The sequence below is a fragment of the Rhodnius prolixus genome, unplaced genomic scaffold (genome assembly GCF_049639745.1).
Source record: "Rhodnius prolixus isolate KJV_2025 unplaced genomic scaffold, Rpr scaffold_5, whole genome shotgun sequence".
Lineage (NCBI taxonomy): Eukaryota > Metazoa > Arthropoda > Insecta > Hemiptera > Reduviidae > Rhodnius > Rhodnius prolixus.
Window position 1 is genome coordinate 18,961,183 of NW_027411624.1, and position 24,097 is coordinate 18,985,279.

At 33.4% G+C, this 24,097-nt stretch overlaps 1 protein-coding gene across 8 annotated transcripts; it reads left to right on the forward strand.

Annotated features, from left to right (window-relative positions):
• Positions 1 to 459: 459 nt before the first annotated feature.
• LOC141457808 (nuclear receptor subfamily 2 group F member 6-like) lies at positions 460 to 22,959 on the forward strand. Of its 8 annotated transcripts, none has more exons than XM_074135084.1 (12): positions 460 to 599; positions 2,028 to 2,244; positions 2,967 to 3,185; positions 11,682 to 11,843; positions 17,620 to 17,815; positions 18,231 to 18,346; positions 19,676 to 19,831; positions 20,317 to 20,463; positions 20,893 to 21,017; positions 21,095 to 21,188; positions 21,291 to 21,443; positions 22,028 to 22,959. In XM_074135084.1, exons 5-12 carry the CDS (start codon positions 17,646 to 17,648, stop codon positions 22,249 to 22,251), a joined length of 1,185 nt encoding a protein of 394 aa, XP_073991185.1. In that variant the 5' UTR covers positions 460 to 599; positions 2,028 to 2,244; positions 2,967 to 3,185; positions 11,682 to 11,843; positions 17,620 to 17,645; the 3' UTR covers positions 22,252 to 22,959. The 8 variants fall into 8 exon arrangements, with proteins under 8 accessions (XP_073991185.1, XP_073991178.1, XP_073991179.1 ...); XM_074135077.1 differs by having other exon boundaries at positions 11,682 to 11,854; positions 22,028 to 22,958; XM_074135078.1 differs by having other exon boundaries at positions 2,028 to 2,201; positions 11,682 to 11,854; positions 22,028 to 22,958.
• Positions 22,960 to 24,097: the final 1,138 nt, after the last annotated feature.

Consider the following 24,097-nt stretch of genomic DNA (forward strand, 5'->3'; position numbering starts at 1 on the left):
TTTCTTAAAACAGCTTTTAGAATGTAGAATTGGAGGACTAACGCGGAGATGATCCCGGTTTCAATTCCAGCCCACTGCTCTTTGATTATAATACAACTCTCTACAGTTAACTGAACGTTAAGTAAATTTTTCTTATGAGAGGACATTGTCCAGAGGACGCCATGCCATTGTATTGAAAAGGACCAGGGCACTAGATTTTTATGCGACTTAATTTTTGTAAAAAAAGCAAAAGTTTGTATTTTTTTTTTTTTTTTAATTTTAAGGCGCGTCAACATCTGAGTCAATAGCGCCCAAAGCTCTTTTCAGTGCACTGCTGGCCTCTGGACAGTGTAATGTAAGAAGCTCCTATTTAAAGAAAAACTAAGTGCCTGCAGCTGGATTCGAACCTGAGATCTCTGCATTAGAATCCCCAGTATTTACGCTAACCAATGAGCTAATTTCTTCCCTCCGTATTAATTGTTGATTCAATTTTGTGCAGGTTCCTGATTGGATTGGATTAGGATAGTCAAACTGAGTCTTGGACATCTTTTCTTTTGAGACTTAAAACACCTGATTCTTCCGGCGTTATTATATTATGCTTGGTAATGCCACAGAAATCTGTAAGTTTATCCCTAATCAAATTTATCTGTACGATAACGTTATTTTATATGACTGATTAGGTACCATTTTTAGACTGGACAGAAGACATACCAACCTTAGATGTTACAATACATATATAATGTTATAAAACAGTTTATATAATGTTATAACAGAGTTTAGCTATGAGTTTATTGCTTCTTTAAATATGTATTTAAATTATAATAAACGATCGAAACTTTCATTAAGTCACATACGACTTATCGACTCTATGATACTCAAACCTGGCTGGACATACTGAATAGAACTTTGAAGCTCAGTCAAAGCTAAAGTTAAAAACAAAATCCAATAACAATTATTGTACATAAATAAGATGGCACCAAATGGCTTGGACTTGAAATTGGAATTTTCGGAAACTTGATCTTCAAAATTATTTTCTACAAAAATCAATAAATAAATAAAAAAAAGTCGAACAGTATCATTTGGTAGTCGATGAGGGTGGAGAATCGATAATATATTCATCTTCATGGAGGATGAGGTAAACAAATTATCTTCTTTAATTAAAGCTTTTGACGATTCTTTCAAATCTAAAATTTATTTGGAACTGGAGCGTCATAATTTCTTTTCGAAAAAAATGACACGTGGAGAAGAGCTGTGAAGGTTTTTTTAACCAGATTGAAAAAAATCAAACTATGTATTTCAAATTAGAAAAAAATTGGTTGAGCAAGAAGGTATAAATAAACACTGAATAGAAGCATGTATTTTATTTTTGACAATTTTGTGAAAGTTTTAATGATCGAAGTATTTTTGACTTGGCTATAAAGTGCTATTTGAATTTTACCGTTTGGTCACCTTTAAGATTCTATTAGAAATTGATATGTTGCAAGTATTCGTAGCTTGAAGGATACGCGAACAATTTAATTTTTAGTTCTCGTACTTTTTTTTTTTTTTTTTGAGACGTATTGCTTTTTTAAAGAAATATATTTCATTATAGTATTTGGGAAAGCTGGAGCGACAAAATTATTTCAAAATACAGAGTTTTGTTGTAGGAAAATGGATAGAAGTCTACTAACATTTATTAGAAATTATAATTCTAATGTATTTAAAAGCCCACCCTTATAGTCTCCAAATCAGTATTAATTGCTATTTCCTTCTATCAATACATTATTTTTCCTAGGTTTGATGCGGCATCTCATACTTCTATGTATCCATCCTCAATCTTGTAACTTAAATAATAAACTCAATAACATCAATTAATTGTACACTTTTCTTAATTCCTAAACTGTTTTTCACTATTACTTCTTTTCTTAAAGTGTTTTCAGCAAAAGTAATGAATTAACAGAAACAGTAAATACTATTTTTGATACTAAAAGAAAGAAAATGTACAAAATATGACATATTTTTAGCCAATCAAATTGTTATTGTATATTGATGTAGGTTTTTTTTTTCAGGTTCAGATCAGTAATTGTTTTTTTTTGGTGGCCTTGTCATACTTTCTTTACATGTATGTATGCATGTGCTTGCGAATCCTATTGACGCAAGCACCTGATTTCTTCTCTGTTAGCCAGTTGTCGGCCTCAACCTAGGGCGCTCTTCTGCTGCCTTTTATCATCAATGAAATAAAAGTACTTACAACTTGCAAGAAAGAATATGTGCAAATGAGCAAGGGTAGGCAGGGATCCAACGATTTTTTATGAATCCCTCAAATAATAAATAAATTGCTTCTCTTATAGCATTTTTATATTATTTATATTCGTATTTTATAAAAATATATTTGTTATAAAAAGACAAGAGAGGCTTTTTTTTTACACGGAAATACTTTACAAAATGAGGCGAGTTTTTTTAATTAGGTCTAACATCTAACATGGAAAATTGTGACAATATTTTTAAGATACTGTCATTTTTGATAGTTAAATTCTTGTTAAAAGTAAATAGATAATTTCTTCCCCATTTTGCAATATTTTGTCTTCACATTGCTTCTTGAGCTCTGATTACTTTCTTCGCCTAATGGGTATTTATAAGTAAGATTTAAAAAAGTATGCCCTAGCTAGTATTTCCTCTACATTCATTTCTGTCTTAGAAGTCTAAGAAATTGAGGGCATTGTTACTTAGCAGAGGTCTCACAGAAGCTCAATGTAACTTCCTGTAGGCCTTCTAAATGGGAGGTACTATCGTACTCTTGAAGTTGCAGAAGCTTGTCTGCTCGTGCGATGTAAAAGTTTTGTTTCTAAAGGAAAATCTCATTTTCTTATATTTGGTTTAAATATATAAATAAATAAATATATAAAAGTATATTTCACTTTAACCTTTAAGAATATCTAGTCTTAAGTTAATTACGTCTAATCAAATAGTAAAATTCAATAAACCCTCAATTTAACAATTGATTACAGAGTTAGAAGCTGACCATAACCCCGCTGTTGTGAGGACGATGTAGCAGTGTAGAATTTTAAGCAAGCGCCAAGCAGAGCCAATCAGATTTGTAGTTCCATTATTGTTGTGAATATGGCCACGCCTCTCAAACAACCCCTTTTAACTTCACTCCTCAGTGTACAATTATGTTCCAACTTTATGTAGTGCTCATGGACACTCCACCCGATAACCTCTAGGTGGTAAGTACTCTATTTCTCCATAAATTTCAGCATCATTGTTGTCACAAAAACTGTACACATTTTTATTTGTTCTTATCATTCGTAAGAACGAGCAAGTATTGAGTTCATGGAGATTTTTGAATTTGTTTTTCACCGAAAATGGTCATTTTAGCTCTACGTAGGAAACAATAGTTTTTATAAATTGATGTGGGTATTCATAACCCAAAAACAGAGAATATATGCGCCAACAATGTACAACAACCCGAAAATTGGCCAATTATCCAGAAAATATTTACTCTCTGACCATAACAGCCCAAGAAGGGCCTCAGCATCAGCCTCTACAGTTTTCAATTCACGGTTCCTTGCCGCCGTTCACCAACCAACCACGCAGGGGCCGATGGCCTTCACGTCCCTCAGCTATCTCAGCCTTGGTCTTCACCAAGATCTTCTCCCACCAGGGTGCCCCCATAAAGCTTTCTTTGGGCCTCTTATATCCTCCATGCGGTGAATGTGTTCCAACTATCACAGTCTACAAGCTTTTTGCTCGTACTTAGATATAATATTAGATTCCTCAGATAGTTCAGCCGCTTTTTGGTTCGTCCTGATATCTTAAAGCCCTCGCAGGTCCAAATATTTTCTTGTAAGATTTTACATTTCTACCAGCGTAACCTTGGCTCTTCGGTTCGTGTCGAAACTCACGTTTCTGAGCTATAATTGACTACCGGCATCAGAGTACTCTCTTATAAAATCTTATTTTGGCTGCTCTCGACACATTTTTACTTCTAATCATTGTTTGAGCATTATTTCCGGGCAGCCATTCATCCACAAATATTCTGCTGTTTCATAGATCAAATATTTTAGTTCTTTTACTCCTTCAAAGGTATATTTCTCCACCTGTAGGTTCCTGTTCAATTCTGGTACTATGGCTGTAGTATTGAGAATTAACGGTACTGCAAAAATGCTTTCTTTGAAGAAATCGGCATGGCTCGAGTTTCACAAAGATTACTATCAGTTTTCTGTGATTCTAGATAACTGTGCAAACTAATATCGATAAGTTTTTCTATTAGCCACTTATAACAGAGTTCAATTTTCTTTTGGAACTCATTTTATGAAATTTGTGCTTTTATTATTGATAGCTGCACTTCTAAGTTGCACTCTATTACTACATTATCTCATTTAGCGTAATTTTAGAAAATATTGCAAACATTCAAAGTTTATAGAAAGTCTTTATTCCAGAAATGTGAATCCTTTTTTATCACAAACCTTTTCTCAAAAAAAAAATTCTTTGTTGTTTCACTATTCATTTTATGCAAAGTGAATAATAATTACTGGTATGGAATCATCGCTCGTACCTTAAAAGTTCGCTCATTGCAGTTAGAGTATTTTTTAAATTTTAAGAATGATTAAATTAGATAATTGCTCTCTTAGGTATTTAAGCGAAAAATTATGTAATCCCTTGTTACAAAATTGTTTCTTGTTTCACGGTATTGTAGTTTGTCATTGCAAGTTAGCCGATCGAGTTTTTGGCGATTTTTTGAAGAAACATCAAAGAAGCAATGTTAAAACACATCGTTTGTAGTGTAGGACGAGTTTTTTTTATGGCTATTCTTCAGAATTCATTTATCAACCATTTATGTTTTTTTTCTTTCCTAATTTAACTTCTGCAATCTACAGTTTGTATTATCTCTCGTGGACTCAATTTTCACTTTTATTTGTAAAACTGAAGTAATGTCTAATTTTTCAGACGATCTTTAACCAAATTAGGTGTCGCGAACGGAAGCGATTAGCAAAAATATTTTACTATTAAATTCCTTTTAATTAACCATATTTGGTGGATTAAGTTATGAGTTTTATTTAGAAGTTCGAAGGCTTTTTGACTGTCCAATCTTACAGGAATAATACGAGGGTCGTTTGAAAAGTCCGTGCAAAGTCAGAGAGATAGCACCACTGGCGCGTATCAAGGTTATGTTTAGTTAGTAGCATCTCTTGAAAGAACACACATCAAGTTTCAGCCAGATCGGTCTATTTCTTTGTGTTTGGCATTCGTTTGAATCGAGGAAGTCGAGTGATTTTCAAAAAATGGACGAAAAAGAATTTCGTGTGTTGATTAAACACTACTTTATGAAAGGCAAAACGCCTCAGGAGACTAAAGAGAAGCTTGATAAACATTATGGTGACTCTGCACCTTCGATTAGAACAGTTTATAAGTGGTTTCAAAATTTTCGGAGTGGCCATATGGGCACAAGTGACGCTGAACGTTCTGGACGCCCTGTTGAGGTTACTACTCCAGAAATCATTGATAAAATCCATGATATGGTGATGGATGACAGAAGAGTGAAGGTGCGTGAGATTGCTAGTGCTGTGGGCATCTCGAATGAACGGGTACATTATATTTTGCATCAACATTTGGACATGACAAAGCTATCCGCAAGATGGGTGCCGCGATTGCTTACGCTTGACCAAAAACGAAATCGTGTGAAGTGTTGCAAGGACGGTTTGCAGCTGTTCCAGAAGAATCCGCAGAACTTTAAGCGTCGTTTCGTCACTGTGGATGAAACATGGATACATCACTACACTCCTGAGACCAAAGAACAATCTAAACAATGGGTTACCAAGGGGGAATCTGCGCCAAAAAAAGGGAAGACCGTTCCTTCGGCCGGAAAGATTATGGCGACTGTCTTTTGGGATTCGCAAGGAATAATCCTCATCGACTATTTGGAAAAGGGTAAAACTATTACAGGTGCATATTATTCATCGTTATTGGACGGTTTGAAAACCGAGCTGCAAGAAAAACGCCCACGATTGGCCCACAAAAAAGTCCTTTTCCATCACGACAACGCACCAGCTCACACCTCAGCAGTTGCGGTCGCAAAATTAATGGAAATAGGGTTCCAACTCGTTTCACATCCCTCCTATTCTCCAGACTTGGCTCCCTCGGACTACTATTTGTTCCCCAATATGAAGAAATGGCTGGCGGGAAAAAGATTTTATTCAAACGAGGAGGTGATTGCAGAAACGAATGGCTATTTTTCAGACTTGGACAAATCCTATTATTCGGAAGGGATCAACAAACTAGAGCAGCGTTGGACGAAGTGTATAAGCCTAAAAGGAGACTATGTTGAAAAATAAAAAAGGTTTACCCCAAAAAATTAAGTAGTTTTTATTTTTGCACGGACTTTTCAAACGACCCTCGTACAGGATTTGATTCTAGCACCCGTTGCATACAATCATTTCATCTTATAGCGACCCGAAATTTCTTAAATCAGTACGAGAAACTCCAAATTTAGATACTCACCCTAAACAAAGAAGCGATTTTGCCAGTTATATTCTATATTAGTCTCACACGAACTGTAGGTCATGTTTATAATTCTCGGATTTTACGCAGAAAGGCGACAAACATAGAATTCTTCAAATCCCCTATTACTAGCGTTTTATACTTCTTGCCAGATTGTGTAACAAACGCTTGCTAACTCTATAAAACAAATGCTCTAAACTATTCACCACAAAACAAAAGACCTTTTATATCTGATGCTCGTATGGAAAATTAGGACTCTGCGGTACTTCAAAGCGAACAAATCTTAAAGAAACCCAAATTCTTCAATATAGATTCTGCTAGGTAACATGAATGCTCTTATCTAGTCATTAACAAGAATTCACTTGTCCAGATGTTAGCCAGATTCAGATATAACGAATTCCACACTAACTTTCTGTTCTAATCCGTTTGTTTATATCATCTTTCAGGCAATTTTCCAAGTAGACTGTGTCGTAGCTCTGTGATCTTCTAGATTTCTAATGTTGTTATCAATATTTTTTTTGCAAATATTACTGTTGCATTTTTAAAAGTCATATTCTTACATATAGTTGCAAAATTCTATATTAACGACAAAAAAAAAGTTTATGCTAATATTTGAAACATTTAAATAACAGCCTATTAAAATAAATAAAAATACTGTTGTATTTCGAAAGAACTTTAAAAACAGAACTTGCTTTATTAATTCTACATAAGTTTCACCATGTGAATATCTTTGGTATTCAAATGAGAAAGAAGAAAAGAAATTGAATTTGTTGACAGTTTAGATGTGATGTATTGATATTTGATGGTTGACACAAACCATCATACTTAAATCAGTAACTTTACGCTCGGTTTGTTTATACCTAATGCTTTTATAATGTTGATGCTTAATTCCAAGACTAAACCTTTCAGTTAAACTCTCTTTCATAATATGAGAAGAGTTTTAATTCTTAAAATCAGGCATATATGTATTTATAATGCATTTTTTGCTAATAAATTGTTTAGAGTATTATGTTATAAGAGAATTTCGCTACAACTTGTAAACAAAGTAAGGTTACCATTGAGTAATTAAGTCAACCTACATACAGTTGAGGACAGTCATATTCATACACCAGGGTTTTGTTCCTTTATCTGTTTTTATTTTATTTTTGGTGAGTCAAGGAGAACAAATAACACTCACATATTAAGTAAAATTTTATTTTTCACAATATAACACTTTTTTTGAATTCATAAACTGTAAAAATTTAGCCAAAATAGATAATTGTTTCGAAATAACTCGTCACCAACGAGACTTTCATATTCATACATTTGCAACAATTAACATTTCTTGATCATAAAAAAAAAAACTCAACATTTTGTTGGGTCGCCTTTTCTCTTAATTACTTCAGATAACCTCCTAGGCATCGACTCGACAAGTTTCTTGGTGGTTTCCGGAGTAATGCTATACCATTCTTCAATTACTTTCTCCTTCAGCTCACTTGCATTTTGGAGCTAATGATTTTTCAATTTTTTTTATACTCTGTCCACAAATGCTCGATTGGATTTAGATCTGGTGACTGTGGGGGGTATTGCCATCACTTTGGGACAATTATATAATAGCCATTCTCTGGTTTTAACGGCCTTGTGGTTGGGATACAAAATAAAATTCCTTTCAATTCCCAAATTTTTGACCAATTCTTTTAAATTTTTTCTTAAAATATCTACCTACTTTTCAGCATTCATAATGCCGTTGATAAATTGAATTTTCCCTACCATAGAAGCCGGGAAGCACCCCCAAATCATAACAGATCCATCTGCAAACTTTACTGTCTGTTGAAGATTCTTTACAGAAAGGCTTTCATGTCTTTTCTCCAAACTTTACTGTTTCCATCGCATTGAAAAATGTTAATTTTAGTTTCATCTGTAAATTTTATTTTGTATCAGGATAATGATCCCAACCACAATGACCATTAAAACCAGATAATGGCTATTATATAATTGTCCCAAAGTGATGGCAATACCCCCACAGTCACCAGATCTAAATCCAATCGAGCATTTGTGGACAGAGTATAAAAAAAATTGAAAAATCATTAGCTCCAAAATGCAAGTGAGCTGAAGGAGAAAGTAATTGAAGAATGGTATAGCATTACTCCGGAAACCACCAAGAAACTTGTTGAGTCGATGCCTAGGAGGTTATCTGAAGTAATTAAGAGAAAAGGCGACCCAACAAAATGTTGAGTTTTATTTTTATGATCAAGAAATGTTAATTGTTGCAAATGTATGAATATGAAAGTCTCGTTGGTGACGAGTTATTTCGAAACAATTATCTATTTTGGCTAAATTTTTACAGTTTATGAATTGAAAAAAGTGTTATATTGTGAAAAATAAAATTTTACTTAATATGTGAGTGTTATTTGTTCTCCCTGCCTCACCAAAAATAAAATAAAACAGATAAAGAAACAAAACCCTAGTGTATGAATATGACTGTCCTCAACTGTATGTATGTAGTTATTTTCGATTTTCTTTAAAATGGCTTCCAAGTTAAACTCGATCGCTTTGTATTTCAAACTTTTTTTCCTGTAAACGTAGTTTCTAAAGAAGATGAGATGATTTGGCTTTAGCTTCTTGATTGGGCTCCGCATGCGTGGAAAAAAAATATTATTTTATAACGTCATAGCGTGATTCTTACCGTTATTACGAAACATTTTCCATGTTCATCTGACCATCAGAATTAAAAGCAAGAAGATATTCAGAGAGAATTATTCAGAATGTTTTGAGGTATGAATGACTAATTAAATCTAATTTTATTTGATTTAATCTTGTCAAAGTTTTCTCACATCTCCTCAAACAGATGATGTAACATTTTTTATTGAATCAGTTCTATTTAGTAGGGAAGGGATTAGCTATGCGGTTAGCGTACTGGACTCCCACGCGGAGGTTCCGGGTTCGAATCCAGCTGCTGACCCTTAGATTTTCTCTTCCTAGGAGCTTCTTACAGCCGGTGATGGATAGTGTTGTCTGTAACGAGAGAACACTGTTCGGAGGCCGGCAGTGCACTGAAAAATGCTCCGGGCGCCAATAACCTTAAATGTTGACGCGCCTTAATTCATTAAAAAAAAAAAAAGTTCTATTTAGACAAGGAAATAGTTAAATATTTCATTTATACTACTAAAAGAAAATGACAAACTTAATTGATACTTTCTAACACTGCATTTACCATAAGCTCTGAGCAACATACGAGTATATTTACACCCACAACGCCTTATGCTTATATATACTACAATTGTATTTCATTTGCAGTGATACCACATCAACAGTTTACGATAATCTTTCTTTATTGCCGGTTTAGTCAGTATAACTAGTGTTCTTAAAAGGAAAACCTTTATTCAATACCAACTTTGGTTATTGAATTTATTATTGTTTTTCGCTTCCTTATGAAGATACGCTTTGAACTTACAAGCTTCATTTTAAATCTTCAGGGAATCAGGAAGTTAATTTACAATATTTTTGGTATAATTGAATGGTAAATTATTTCTAGTATGTTTAAACACCATTAGGCGACGGACGTAGTGAAATTAATTTACTAAATCTCTAGAACATAAAACAGATTTTTCATTCAAGTTTAAATGAATCCCGTGGCTATGTTTATGTGAGGCGTCGTCTTGAAATCAAAGAAAAACAAGTATACCTTTCTTAACCATTTTATTTTTACATGAAAGCCTGTACCTTAATCTATTTTTCTACATGATTGCCACCTAATAATTAAAGCACTTATCGTATCCTACAATCACCGTTTAGAAGTCTGCCGCCTGATTTGACAACCACTGCAGCACGGTCACCATCCAGATGCATCTTCAAATGCAGAAAACAGGTGGTAAGTCACAGAGCGCTAGATCGGTACTGTACGAAGAGTACCCAGTGTGATAAGTTCAAAAACTTGACGGACGTAAATCGTAAAGCGACTGTTCTCTTTCACTTTTTCGACAACTTTTTGCACCATATCTTGCATAATGACTGAATGTTGTCTAATTCTGTTTCACATTACGGAAATTCGCGCGGTCATTTTTAAGAGCATTTCTGTACCATTCCACTGCTCATAATGTCTTCTCCATTAACTTAACTGATCTCACGATGAATTTCAGCCACTATCACTCATTTGAGATGGCGACATTTCTGCCAGTACCACTCTTGAAATCAAACGTATTTTTACTATTGTTGAATGGGAGCATATTGAGTCAGTTACTCACTCAGTTACTAGGCTTACCACGAATGGATCATCTGTCAATTCTTTTTATTTTTTTAAGCAACATGGAGGAAAGATTTATCACCATCAAACTACTGTTTGATTTAGGCCTAATCTCATTCCTAAAGCAAGCTATCATACTCCGACTTCTCATTTGTATTCTAATACTCACGTAAAACAAAATAGTAAAGAGTAAAATGTAGTACCACTTCCTGATGATCAATATTGACAGAACCTTCTCTTCAGGATGCCTACAAAAACATCAAATATGAATTTCTTAGTCTTCTTTGTTTACACAGATAATACTGAACATTCTTATTTAATTGCGTCTACTTCGGAGACTCAGAACAAAAATCCTGTGAAAACTTATATTCAAAATTTGTCGCGTTTCTAAAAATAATTGAAATAAACTCTATATAAATAAGTGACAGAAATAAAGCCCGATTTTAGTTGGAGAAGACATATTGATAATACCTTTAAAAACAAAAAATAAGATCATAGCAACTCACATGTATATACAGTTAGAGTAAATAATACAGGAGCCACCTTGAGGTGGTGGTCATATTGGAAAAATGGCGGTTCTAAACAACCTTAACTACTAGTCTGATGGTGAGAGGCGGCAGAGGTGTTGTGATAAGCACCGCCCCCAAAAAGATGATCAATATTACCAGCCTAAACAAATAATATTGTTTTAAACTTTAATCTGTTCTGAACAAAAAAAAAACAAATATCCTTCATTTACTGTAATTCTCTGTAATGATAGAAAAAACATTTTACCTTTAAAGCTAGAACAATGTTTTTAGTACGGGTAGGAAATTCAAGTTCTACGTAGTTGTTGTGCTCTAAGGTAAATTTATTTTGACAGAGAGATAAATATAAAGAGTGTTCTGTTCTTCAACATTCTTATGAATGCTTTAGTCAAGGAACATAAAAGGGGAACTAAGGAGCAAAACTCGCGCATTGAAAGTTTCGGCCATCTAAATTTCTGTTTTGGTATTTGCAGATGACCTGATTGCGACCTGAATAGCAGATGGTGAAGAGAAAATAAAGAAAAGATGTAAATATGTGGAGCTAAGAGCTAGCGAAAAGGAATGTACTTATAAATACTTCCAAGCCCAAGTGCTGGTGCCTAGGGACAGATATAAAAATGAGCATCTCCTATCAAGTATAAATCAGGTTTCTTTTTTCTTTTACGTTTTTTTAAAATGAAAATGAGTAAGAAAGGGTTATTAAAACGAAGAAATTAATGTAAGAGTAGCTTTTTGTGAAAAATATTTACTCCGCTATAAATAAACAATTTGTGAGCTAAGAAATCAAAAAGAGCTGTTTATACAGCTTGACTTTTGTTAGCGTTCTCGCATATAGAAGGGAATGATGGACTCAAAAACATTCCTATAACAGTTGGCTCATGGAAAAGAGTAGAATGAAGTTTTCAAGAAGAATAGAATGAGTAGAGACCGAATACGCAATAAGTCAATGTAGCTTATTTCTCTTAAAAGCGAAACCTTTGTCCATGTAATTGAGAATAGGATAGCTTCCATGGAATAAACATGTAAGTAGAATGGATGATATAAGAGCTTCCCAAAATAGCCATTTTTTACCCATTTTAGATTTTGATGTATAAGACATAAAACATTTTATGTAAGATATTTCAGCACTTCATTTTATTAAACGTATCTAATTACATTTCACATTGGTTAAGCAGTGATCTCATCAATCCAAAGCACTATTTAGTGCCCGCGTTCTAAACTACATAAAACCACAAATAAAAGACTCATATGATTAGCATAACGGTTTTCAAGCGTACATCCATGATATTTCAGCGTAAAGAACTTGATTGAACTTTTGTGCCAAAGATTTTTTTGCATATTTCAAATTCTTAGGTTGAGATTATTGCGCCTATTAATCAAGTTTTATATCCAAGGTTCGAATACGAAAAGGTAGCAAAAATAAATTTTGAACGTAACATTTTTGTTCCATAATTGTCATTAAATAAAGTTCTCTGAGCGAGTTAAGAGGCGAGACCTGCAAAGCTAATATGCATTGTGGTACTGGGTTCGATTCCCGGTCTTGGCCTTGGATTTTATTTAATGGTTAAATGAGAAATAGTAAAGTACGTTTGCTAGTCGCCTCCGTCCACGACACCTAGTAAATGGTAGTTGGACGTTAAGCCCCGCCTTACTTTACTTAAAGTTCTCTGAAAAGATAAACCAATCAGCTCATCGCAACTGGCCAATCCGTTCTCATCAATTAAAAAAAAAGAAGCAAAAAAACGTATAAAAAAAATTCTCTTCAAATTATTATGGATTATTCCCGTAAAATAAATAAATGTCTTTAAATTTCTCTAAGTGGCAGATTTTAAAAGTGTCAGCTTAAATTGCAGTCATTTCAAATTTTTGTGCACTGTTGAACCTAATGATTTATTATTTTGATCATTATGTATTGAATTTAATGAATTGAATTGAATTTTCGGCTAGAATAGTGAATGTAATTATTGTGCTGACGATAATAATAAAAACTGGTTAGTTATAATATTTTGCAAAAGATCAAGGAAAATGAAATTGAGTACCTTTTACCCACTTCAAGTGATGTAGAAAATAAAGATGTTTAAAGTGCTAAAGAATTTGGAAGCCTAGGGAAGGATAGACCCAGATTGGGCAAATAACAAAATTAAGGGATATTAACGACAAAAAATCAGCATGGAAAATAGAAAATCAGCAAGGAGACGGAACAGAATAGAAAGAAAACTTCTTGTTTTTGGTGGAGAAAAATGCTACTAAAAAAAAGAAATAAAATAGAGCTGTTGACGGATTGGATTCTGGAATGTACGCCACTATTAAACACCTTTGCCTTAGGCTTAGATTTCTTTAATCGAAGTCTCAAAACTAATTGCGTCGTTGTCCTACCTAGTGCTGCTGCAGAAATGTGAATTTGAGTCTTCGGTTTTCTAATTTCTTAAATATCTGGTAACCTTGATACCCACGATAAAACTAGCTTTCGCTACAAATTGAATTAAATCTCATTTTAGAAATAACATACCTAACACAGCCTTAATTGCAACCAATGAGCATTATGGTGTAAATACAGTTCTTTTATTTGTAGATAAAGTTTAGGAATCTACTTTGCTCCAGGTGTATAACTATCCAACCTCTGTTCATATTCTACCTAAAGTAAAGTAAAGTAATCGCCTATTTTTTCAGGCGGGGCTTAACGTCCAACTACCAATTAGGTGTCGTAGACGAGGGCGACTAGCAAACATACTTTACTGTAAATCTCTTTTAAATAAAATCCAAGGCCCAGACCGGGAATCGAACCCAGTACCACAATACATATTATCTTTAAAGGTCTCGCCTCTAACCGCTCGGCTACCGTGGCGCCTACCATCTTCTACCTTACGATAATGATGGTCGGATTCTTCGCTAATCTGTTTTTCTTTTTTCATAATTCAGAAATTATTCTGGAATTTGTGAAATGTAATATTGAGTGAGAACCTTTGGTGTACCTTCGACCATGAATGGTCGCTTTAGAATGCCTTTCTAATTATTGGAGCCATGTTTCTGACCTTGTCTTATAAAGCTGAAGGTTGGCATTTGAAAAAACGCTTTCAAAAAGATAGAAAGGACAGAACTCTAATTTTGAGCTAACATGATCTTATAGGACATATCATTTAAAACAGAATAAAATTAAAAGTTAAACTGAAACATTTGTGTAATCTAGAATGGAATTCAATTGTTCCTTTTGATTTTCAAATTTATTGACACTCAGCTGTACACATTCTCACATTAATACATAGATATGTAAGAAAAAAAATACGAAAGTGATTACAAAATCATTCATGTACCTAATAAAATATTAATGTTAATTGCTGAAAGGGGTGTATAAAGCAGGTGAGGTATTATAGTGCAATTGTTAGGCGCCCCCCTTAACACTAAGGTTTGACTTTCTGCCTTCGCCGCACTGAAAACATCATTAATTATGCAAGAAAGGCCGGCACGCTCCCACCCTTATAACTGTTCTGGTATCGGCGCCATATGTCCACCGCGTGCCACCGTTTAGTGACATGTCCAGAGGTCTTCCATGAATCTTATATTACGATTATCATGCAACCCAGCAGGTGTTTTTTTTTTTCCTTTTTTTGGATATATATTTATATTTCTAATATTATTCTTATTTCTCTTCATAATACATAGCTGATTCTCCCAGGATTCTTTAGAAAATCACAAAAAAACTTTCGGTCGGTGTGCAGCTTGTTGGAGGCGTAAGGCGATGAGATATGCTTTAACTGCTTATGGTAATCACGCCTGGCAGTCGCAGATGGCGGAAAGTAATTAGTTGATTAAGAAACCGAGACACCCATTGGGAATTTCCAGATTCAACTTGGTCTCTATTTAAATTGCATAAATCTTTTTCATAAGCTGATATGAGGAAAAACTTGGAAATCATTTATTTACATTTAGGGTAAGATCCCATAACAGAGTGAAATTCATGGCATTTTATTAATTACAGAAAGAGAGAAGAAAAACATTTATATAAATGGGATAACAACAATAAGCTATGTAAGTGATGTAGATAAATTAAAGATCTGACTTTACAAGTTTCAATTATTGCTTCAGCTGCTGACTGGTTTATGATTCGGCAAACTTGAATGCTAAGCCAAAAGTATTTGGGAAGAATATTGTGGCCTCGTACGTCTTAAAAGAAAAAGAAGACAGTCTTTTGAAGCTCCCTATTTATTTGTTGTTCATAAAAATACCTGCTGTCCGATGTGTAATTTGTTAGATGTTGTTATACTGGATAACCGCAACGAGGTTCCAAGATCCAATAAAAGTGGCCAGTCCTCTTCCTTTATAAACAGTCATTTTCTGTCCTGCGATGTTTTATCTTATGAAATAATTTTCTAAATGGAATTTATTGTGAACTACTGTTTAGAATAACATTAGGATACACATTTAATGATCAGAAATTGTCAATATTCATCTTTTTCTTTTTTTTTGTCAACCATTTTCTTTGGTAGAAACTGATCAAAAACTTTGACTATTCATTTTACGTGCCTGATGTTACATTTCACACGAAGTATATTTTTCCATCATCAAGTGGCCAATGTCAACAAAGTGCTGAGCGAGGGTGTGTAGTTGTAATGTCAAGAACAGTGTTAAAAGTGTGGCGGCGCCACTATCTGGAGTTGAGGCTGTCATGACCAGGTGACGCCACTCTCAATACTTGCCCATCTCCTAATGTAAACACCCTGATCTCCTCACATCTACACTTAACGCTAACTTATGTTTACTTCTCATACAATGAGAGCATTTTGCTAGAAAGAAAGTTTCTCTCAGTAAAATTATGGAAGGGTAACGAAGAATTTCATTAGTTATACTAATAACCAAATTAAATCTGAAGCAAGATCATACCTAGTACACATGATTTTTTCGAAAATAATCTGTGGAACCCATTTCATTTCTCATGCAAAACCACATTTTTAGAAGAACTAAATGTTTAAGTGCACATTAAGTGTAAGAAACTAATTGTACACCACGTTTAAAATTTTCAAAATAATGAAAAATTTCTGTAAAGAGCTTCTTTTAATCGAGAGGAACTTTAATAGTAGGCTTGTCAATCGTCTTGTTCTTCATCAGTAACCAAATGTAATTTCTCCCACTTGCAATTTTTATTTTTTGAGCTTGAATGTTCACCGTTATATGTACATATCCACGCTCACCAACTCACACTACTTTGACTCTAGAAACCGCTGAATTTGTACTTCCGACAAACTTAATATCAAATATTTAACAGAAACGCGGATTTTATGTTTTGATCATTATTAGCAAGTAAAAATAAGTTCATGAACTTGGTTACGTCACCAGGTACGAATAAAATCTTATTAATAAAAATATAATAATTGCAACGTCACAATTTTTTTTCCAAAATGTGGAATATATTCATTTATTCCTACGTAATATTGTATATAACACATTTCTAGTATATGATTAATGCAAGATTAGTAACACACAGAAAAAAAAAAAAAAAACTGTACAAGAGGGACTTAATTGTATATTATATATAATCTCTCGTCTAAGAGCCATATGTTTTTGTTCTGTAAGTACTAATTTAGTATTAATACATTATTAAAAACCATATGGAACACCTGTGCACAGCAGGTTATGTCCACTTGTTATTATTATCACCATAAACCTTCCTTATGTGTCAGTTGATAGGGGGAAAAAGCAGTAAATTTCCGATAGGATTGATGAAAGAGAAGCACAGGTCGACGTCTAGATTCATCTAAAAAAAAGAAGCTCCATTCTGATAATCTTGTATCACAGCTAATTTACATTTGTTGCAAAGATATTAATCGTTAAAATAAGAAGGATTTGATCCATGATATCTAATTTGATATTTATTAAAGCTCATCTGTCCAATATTTTTTAACTTTAAATTGAAATAGTTCGTTCAGAAAAATATAGGAAGTAAATGTACCTGCAACGGCTTACTTTCGTACATCTCTCTTTTTCAGAATAAAAAACCTTTTATATGTTAGACGTATTGAGGAGTTCTATTAGGATCGCCCCTGTTCTAAATAGTAAATATCTAGTAGTCTTTAAATGTTTAAGTGTGTTCTGTGTGGTATTATTTTCATATTCGCTCATTTCATGCTGTGAGTAGAATCAGATCAAAATTCTCCCTGAAAATCTTATCCTTCGAAAATCTGAATCAATTTAAATTTTTACTAGATTAAATTATTAATAGTAATAGTTAATTAAATTCTCAGTTGTTAATGTGACGGAAGTGTGTAATTTTACTTTAGAAATGAAGTTATGTTATTCTATTTTTATCTTGTGTACTAGTTACTAGTCTTTAATTGCTCATAGAAGGCTAATAAATTCTTGTCAATGTTTTTTAACAATAATTTTCACCAAATAATTCAATTTAATAATTTGTTTCAGTGAAAGGTTTATGTTACTTCAATTAAATGAGACAATCAACGTTAAATACACCAATGGAACAAACTTTACTTCAGAATGATCATTTAACTAACAAAGAAACAGCTTGTAGAGTATGCGGTGATAAAGCATCTGGTAAACATTACGGAGTGCCAAGTTGTGATGGTTGTAGGGGATTTTTTAAAAGAAGTATTCGAAGGTAAAATTGCTTGAATAGATTTTAATCAATTTTAAAAAAATGTAAACAAAATTACAATATAATTTTACTTAACTTTAAATTTTTATTTAAATGCGGACGAAATACATTCTAGCATGAGAAACGAATCAAAATAAATTACAAAATAACTAAAAAACTAAATAAATTACAGTTATTAATTAACAAATAATGTATCTTTTAGAATGAAGTAGAAATAAGAAATTTAGGTTGATTAGATAGTGAATATGCCAGAGGTCTGAAATTAACATTACCAAAGTGAACACTAGACTTTCCTTGCGAGCATTGAGTACTCGATCTCACTGAATTAAAACTTGAGCTATCACTAAAATAATAATTACAATCTGTAATATTAAAAACCATTTTCTTTTTTTAATAATGGTTTGTGTATAACTTGCAGGGACCTGAAATATGTATGCAAAGAAAAAGGTAGCTGTGTGGTTGATGTAACAAGGCGAAATCAATGCCAGGCTTGTCGTTTCTCTAAATGCCTGCAAGTCAATATGAAAAAAGATGGTATTCATTAAAATTTCATGAAGTACATGTTATGTTTGTTCATATCAACTAAAATAATAATAATAACCAAAAGAGAAAGGGATTAGCTATGAGGTTAGCATACTGGACTCCCACGCGGAGGTCCCGGGTTCGAATCCAGCTGCTGACCCTTAGATTTTCTCTTCCTTGGAGCTTCTTACAGCTCACTGTCCGGTGATGGACAGTGTTGTCTGTAACGAGAGAACACTATCCGGAGGCCGGCAGTGCACTGGAAAAAGCTCCGGGCGCTAATAACCTCAGCTGTTGATGCGCCAAAAACAAAAAAAACAAAAAACTAACCAAAAGAGAGGGAAGGGATTAGCTATGAGGTTAGCATACTGGACTCCCACGCGGAGGTCCCGGGTTCGAATCCAGCAGCTGACCCTTAGATTTTCTCTTCCTAGGAGCTTCTTACAGCTCACTGTCCGGTGATGGACAGTGTTGTCTGTAACGAGAGAACACTATCCGGAGGCCGGCAGTGAACTGAAAAAAGCTCCGGGCGCCGATAACCTTAGATGTTGACGCGCCTTAAATAATTAAAAAAAAATAAATAAAATAAATAAATAAAAAGAAAAAAGGTTTGTCAAACTTGTTTATAAACGGGATATCGTAAATCAACAAAAGTTTTATATAGACTCCCGGGGGAGATGCTAAACGTAGTGTCGTCCTAGAATAAGGTGGTTGGATGACGCAGAAAGCAATCAAGTGCCACAAGGTGGCGGCAAAAAGCCGAAGATAGGGAAGAATGACCCTCTCTTTTGAATAGGGTCCAGATCCTTATAGGGCTGTAACACCATAATAATAATACCATTCGTAAGAAGGATGATTGCTCATTTTCATTATTGCTCCTAGCTCACTGGGAAAACGGTCCAAGGTAAACTGTTTGATGAGAACATTTACAAGGAATGTTTTCATATTGTTGTTCTGAACAAAATGCAGTTCATTTTTCACAGCAAACCCTAGATCCAAATCAATCTAGTTAAAAGTTTAGAGTTATCTCAGTAAAAAAACTGAACTTGCTATCTTCGTGCTGGGCCACCAAGATACTCTGTCACACTCGTGTAAGTTTTTGTTCAATATATAATGTATTTAATATATAATTTGTGGTATTACGTTTGAGATTACTGTTTTGGAAGCTCGCTAGGCATTAATAAATTTATCTATAACATTGATAAGTAATTCTAAAGGTATTCAAATATTTTCTGTTTTATTGACAAATTATTTATTTAAAACCATTATTTGTGCATTATAAGGTAATCCTATCAATAAATAATTCTTTTTGAATTACGAATGGATTTAATTCTATTTCAGCTGTTCAACATGAAAGAGCTCCACGATCGTCAAATCATCAACAGTCACAGCTGCAAAATCAGCAACAGTCATATCCTGCATCAGTACCTGTAATCTATCCATCAGCAGCGTTCTTACAACCTTTACATAGGCCTTATCTGCCAGCAGCTACTGTGGGTGAGTTTTCTAGTATATGTTTTTAGAATGTACTTAAATTTTCTGAATTAAATATAGATAAAATAAACTTTAATAAGTAAATTTCTTAAAAGAGGCATTTTCAAGAATTTTTAATGCCCTTGCTAAAATAAGATTAATAACACATCGATTTGGCTGGCACTGCTCGTGATTAAATTTTATCATTACTATTTCTTTTTATTTTTTATTTTAATTTTCTCTGATAGATAACAAAATACTCCTCGGCCGTCAGTCTACAGTAGTTTGTTTAAACATGAGTCTCTTAACACTAAGTCAAGATATAGTTTAGCTGTTGCTATTAAAAATAGGGTGGGAACCCTGATACGACTTTTCCGAAGGAAATAACCTAATTTGATAGAAAAATTTGGACAGACAATCACTTTCTATTAAACACTATAGCATTAAAGTAAATTTTGTGATCACAAATTAGCAGCGTGTCTCACTTATAGTTGTGATTTATATTTCAGGCCTCAATTATATACCAAATGTTTATCTAAGGATGGATCAGCATCACCATGTGAATAATATCTCACATAGTTCTCTGCAAACATCATCAGCTCAGCCTCCATGTAGTGAAAATGAAGTTTCCAGTTCCCAAGAACCAACATTTAATAGTAATTGGATTTAAATTTAACTAAACTGATTTAAAAATTTCACTCCTTAATCTATAATAATATTTCCTCATTTGTGAATCTCTAAGATAAGGTAGATTGGTGAACAACACATAATGCAAAGAACAAATTATCATTGTCAATTCTTCCTTCTTTAATTTTTTATTTATGTCCATCTTGAATTTTCTGTTTAGTTGTATATTTTATTTGCTATTATATGCTGCCTCTCTTTTAATTTTGATTTGTTAAGTACCCTCAGATTTCGCGCTTTTGTGCATCCCACTGATATTAATAAGTAATTTTATCCACGCATTTCCCTTTCTGTTTAATTTTTATTTTAATCTCAACTCTCCCCTAAATATTAAAATCGTCAAATTTAAAATTGATTTATGTATATTTCTAACAATTATGTAAGCTTATTACTCATTACAGGTGACCTGAAACCATCAGCATTAACTACATTGAGTGGCCTTTCTTCAGAAAATGTCCACGATTCAGCGATTAAATTGCTAGCCTTGACAGTCAGTTGTGTTCGTGCAATACCTTCTTATCAGCAAGTACGTTATAATTATTTACCACCCAAATTTGCTTAAAAGATTGGAATGTATTCAAATAAAATTCTTATTCTTTTTAGCTTACATGCCAAGATCGAATTACTCTGTTGGAGGATTCATGGAAAGATCTTTTTTTATTAACAGTTGCCCAGTGGTCTTTACCTATAGAAGAAGGTAAATTATTACAATGTTAACAAAAACATTTGGAAACCTAGTAAATAAGCTCTAATGAAGCGAAATATAAGCAAAAGAATTAACAGCAAGTGCGATTTACAGGTAGATTGATAGATGAATGTCCAGTGGATGATCCAGATAATCAGCTTTCCTGTGATGCGCATCGAGTTTCTACTGCTCTCACAAGATTAGCACAACATAGAGCAGATCATACGGAATTTGCTTGCCTCAAAGCACTGTTACTCTTCAAGCCAGGTACAAAATTTTTAGGCTTCTTATTTGATGAGATAACCCATCTTTTTCTTGAGTTTCATTATTGTGTGTTCAATATAAGTAGAGGCCCTTTACACTCTGTCTTCTATTCAACTACCCAACCCTCCTGCTGGTATCCTTACTTCCCAATATGACGTTATGGGAATTATCATCCCATTCGATGTTGAGTGGCAGCCGCTATCCAGGCGGTTTCGCCTGTCTCCCATATTTCGGCTGGTACAGCAATTCTGCACCTAGCAAAAGATCCGAATGCAATTGCTACGTTAATTGGCCTGCTTTAAGGTTTCATTTGAGCCAGAATGGACATAATATGTAATCCTGATTTTCAAATCCACTCTCTGTTTTGGTGGTATTAAGTTTAATTCCTTCCACTTTAAGATTCTACGCGTTTTGTTCATACTGAAGCCGATAATAACTGTGATAAGCAGTGCTTTTAGAATAGAGCGCTGATACTCTGCACTATTCTGCCATTTCTGAAGAAATTGCTCTTATATGCACAATTAAACACTCTCTAAAATGAGTATATCTCCATTTACTTTTGTCTTTTTTTTTTTTTTTTTTTACAGATATGGTAGAAAACAGTCGACATGAAGTAGAAATGTTGCAAGAACAAACTCATTTAATGCTTAGAGAATATTCAGGTCCTAGATTTTCTAAATTAGTACTTGCCCTCCTAACAATAAGCAGGGTCTCACTTAGGTCGGTACTTGCTCTTTTCTTTAGACAAAAATCATATGTTAATCTTGAAACATTATTAGCATCTCCTTGTCTAGATAGAAATACCACATAAAAAAAAATAAATAAAACACACCGAGAGATCTAGGAAATAATGTGGGATTCATTAATTTTTAATTTTAGTCTTCTATACTGTTGCTGTTCATTTTTCAAATTATAACGTGAGTTGTCTGAAACAAGGTAAAACGCACGACACACAATTCTGTAATTAGTTTCAACTGCCACAGTTTAGACAGTATCAATTCCAGGAACAAATTCACTCATTAACAGGTACCGGAATCACTAATTCAATAGAGATCCTTAAAATAATAATTTTCATACAGAATCAAAACATACCCTAGGATTGCAACAAATGTGACAACAGTAAGCCAAACATAGAATTATATAAAATTGTTCCTAAAAAATTACGCATTAACCCAGAGCTTAGTTTCTCTCTTCTGGACCAAAGATATGATTCAAAACAATGAACTGTACATATAATTTTTTTGGAAGAAATATTTATTATTTTATTAATTTTTTATAAATTAATTAACCTCGCTTCATAAAATTTAATAATAATTAAAGACTTTTTAATTTAACCATTGTTTTAATTGTAACAATTAAAAGAAATCCAAAGAAACAACTATTTTTGTTAAAAATCAGTTGAACGAAAAACTAGTCATTTTCTGTGTTTTGCTAAAAATTGTTTAAGTTGGAATTATATTTGTAATTTTTGTACTTGTAATTTTAATGTTGTAAATGTGTAATTATAAAATAAAAGTGTTTTTTTTCTTCTTCTTTTTTTATAGCCAAAATAAAGCTTCTGCAAAGCTCCATTTTTAGGAAATTATTTTTTAGGCACACTACCTGTATTTGTTTTAATAAATATTATTTTTACATTTATTTTCAAATAATAAATGTTTCTTTTATTTTTAAAAAGACAGGACAACCTAAATCAGGGCACCACACTAGCGGATGTGTCTCATGAACTGACGATCAGAAGGTGTCCATTATTGGAGGAATGTTAACCTTTGTCAGCTTGGCATCCAGTCTTCATACCCTTTATTAATTGGCTTCCTAAGGCTTGATAAACCACTCCAATGGAAGATGTATTAAGCGGCATTGCCCTCGTCTCTCTGATAAGATTTTTTTATTTATTTAAACTGCGGTAACATATGAGGTTATTGGCGCCTGGAGCTTTTTTCAGTGCACTGCTGGTTTCCGAACAGTGTGCTGTAGGAAACTCTTTGAAAGTATTACATAGCTAATCCGCTCCCTCAGATTTTAGTTCTGAAGGGATCTTAAAATAAAATTTTATCCACCAATTCGACGGTTAACTAACAAAGAGGACATTCAGATTTAGTTAGGGATCTCGCCTCTGTCCACTTGATGATGTAGCCTGTCGCAATTATTACTTTCACTATGCCGTTGGTCAGACATGATTCAGGACACATTACTTTCTGAAGAGAATACAAAGTGAAATAAAAACAATAAGTCAACACACAACTTTGCCGTTGATTTTTATAGATAAAATGTTATAATTGCAGTATTTAGCTTAGTTCTTACTTCTAGTTTCATATTTTGATTTTTATATACTTCGAATAAAAATTGTATAACATAAATTTAGAATTTTAATTTTTTGGTGCACACTTTCAGCACGTTAACTGCGTAAGTGATATAATAAACACAAAATAACTAGCTACCTGTTTTTACTTGAGTGTAATAAACAGCATTTTCCAAATTTAATCTTATCCTTGTACTTTCCTTTTTTGTAAACAATGTAGCGTCTAAATGCGTGAATCAATTTTTAGGAGTATGGTGTCATTCGATTTGGAATCTCATGAAATATGCCTTTTGGGAGTCTCATTATTACATGATAGGAAAGTAGGTACTACCCAATCATGACTATCCTGGCGAAATAT

Coding starts and splice junctions, on each gene's coding strand:
- LOC141457808 (XM_074135084.1), top strand. CDS start 17,646: ATGAGACAATCAACGTTAAATACACCAATGGAACAAACTTTACTTCAG. Junction 18,347..19,675: donor AGTCAATATGAAAAAAGATG/GTATTCATTAAA, acceptor ATTCTATTTCAG/CTGTTCAACATGAAAGAGCT. Junction 21,189..21,290: donor GTCTTTACCTATAGAAGAAG/GTAAATTATTAC, acceptor TGCGATTTACAG/GTAGATTGATAGATGAATGT.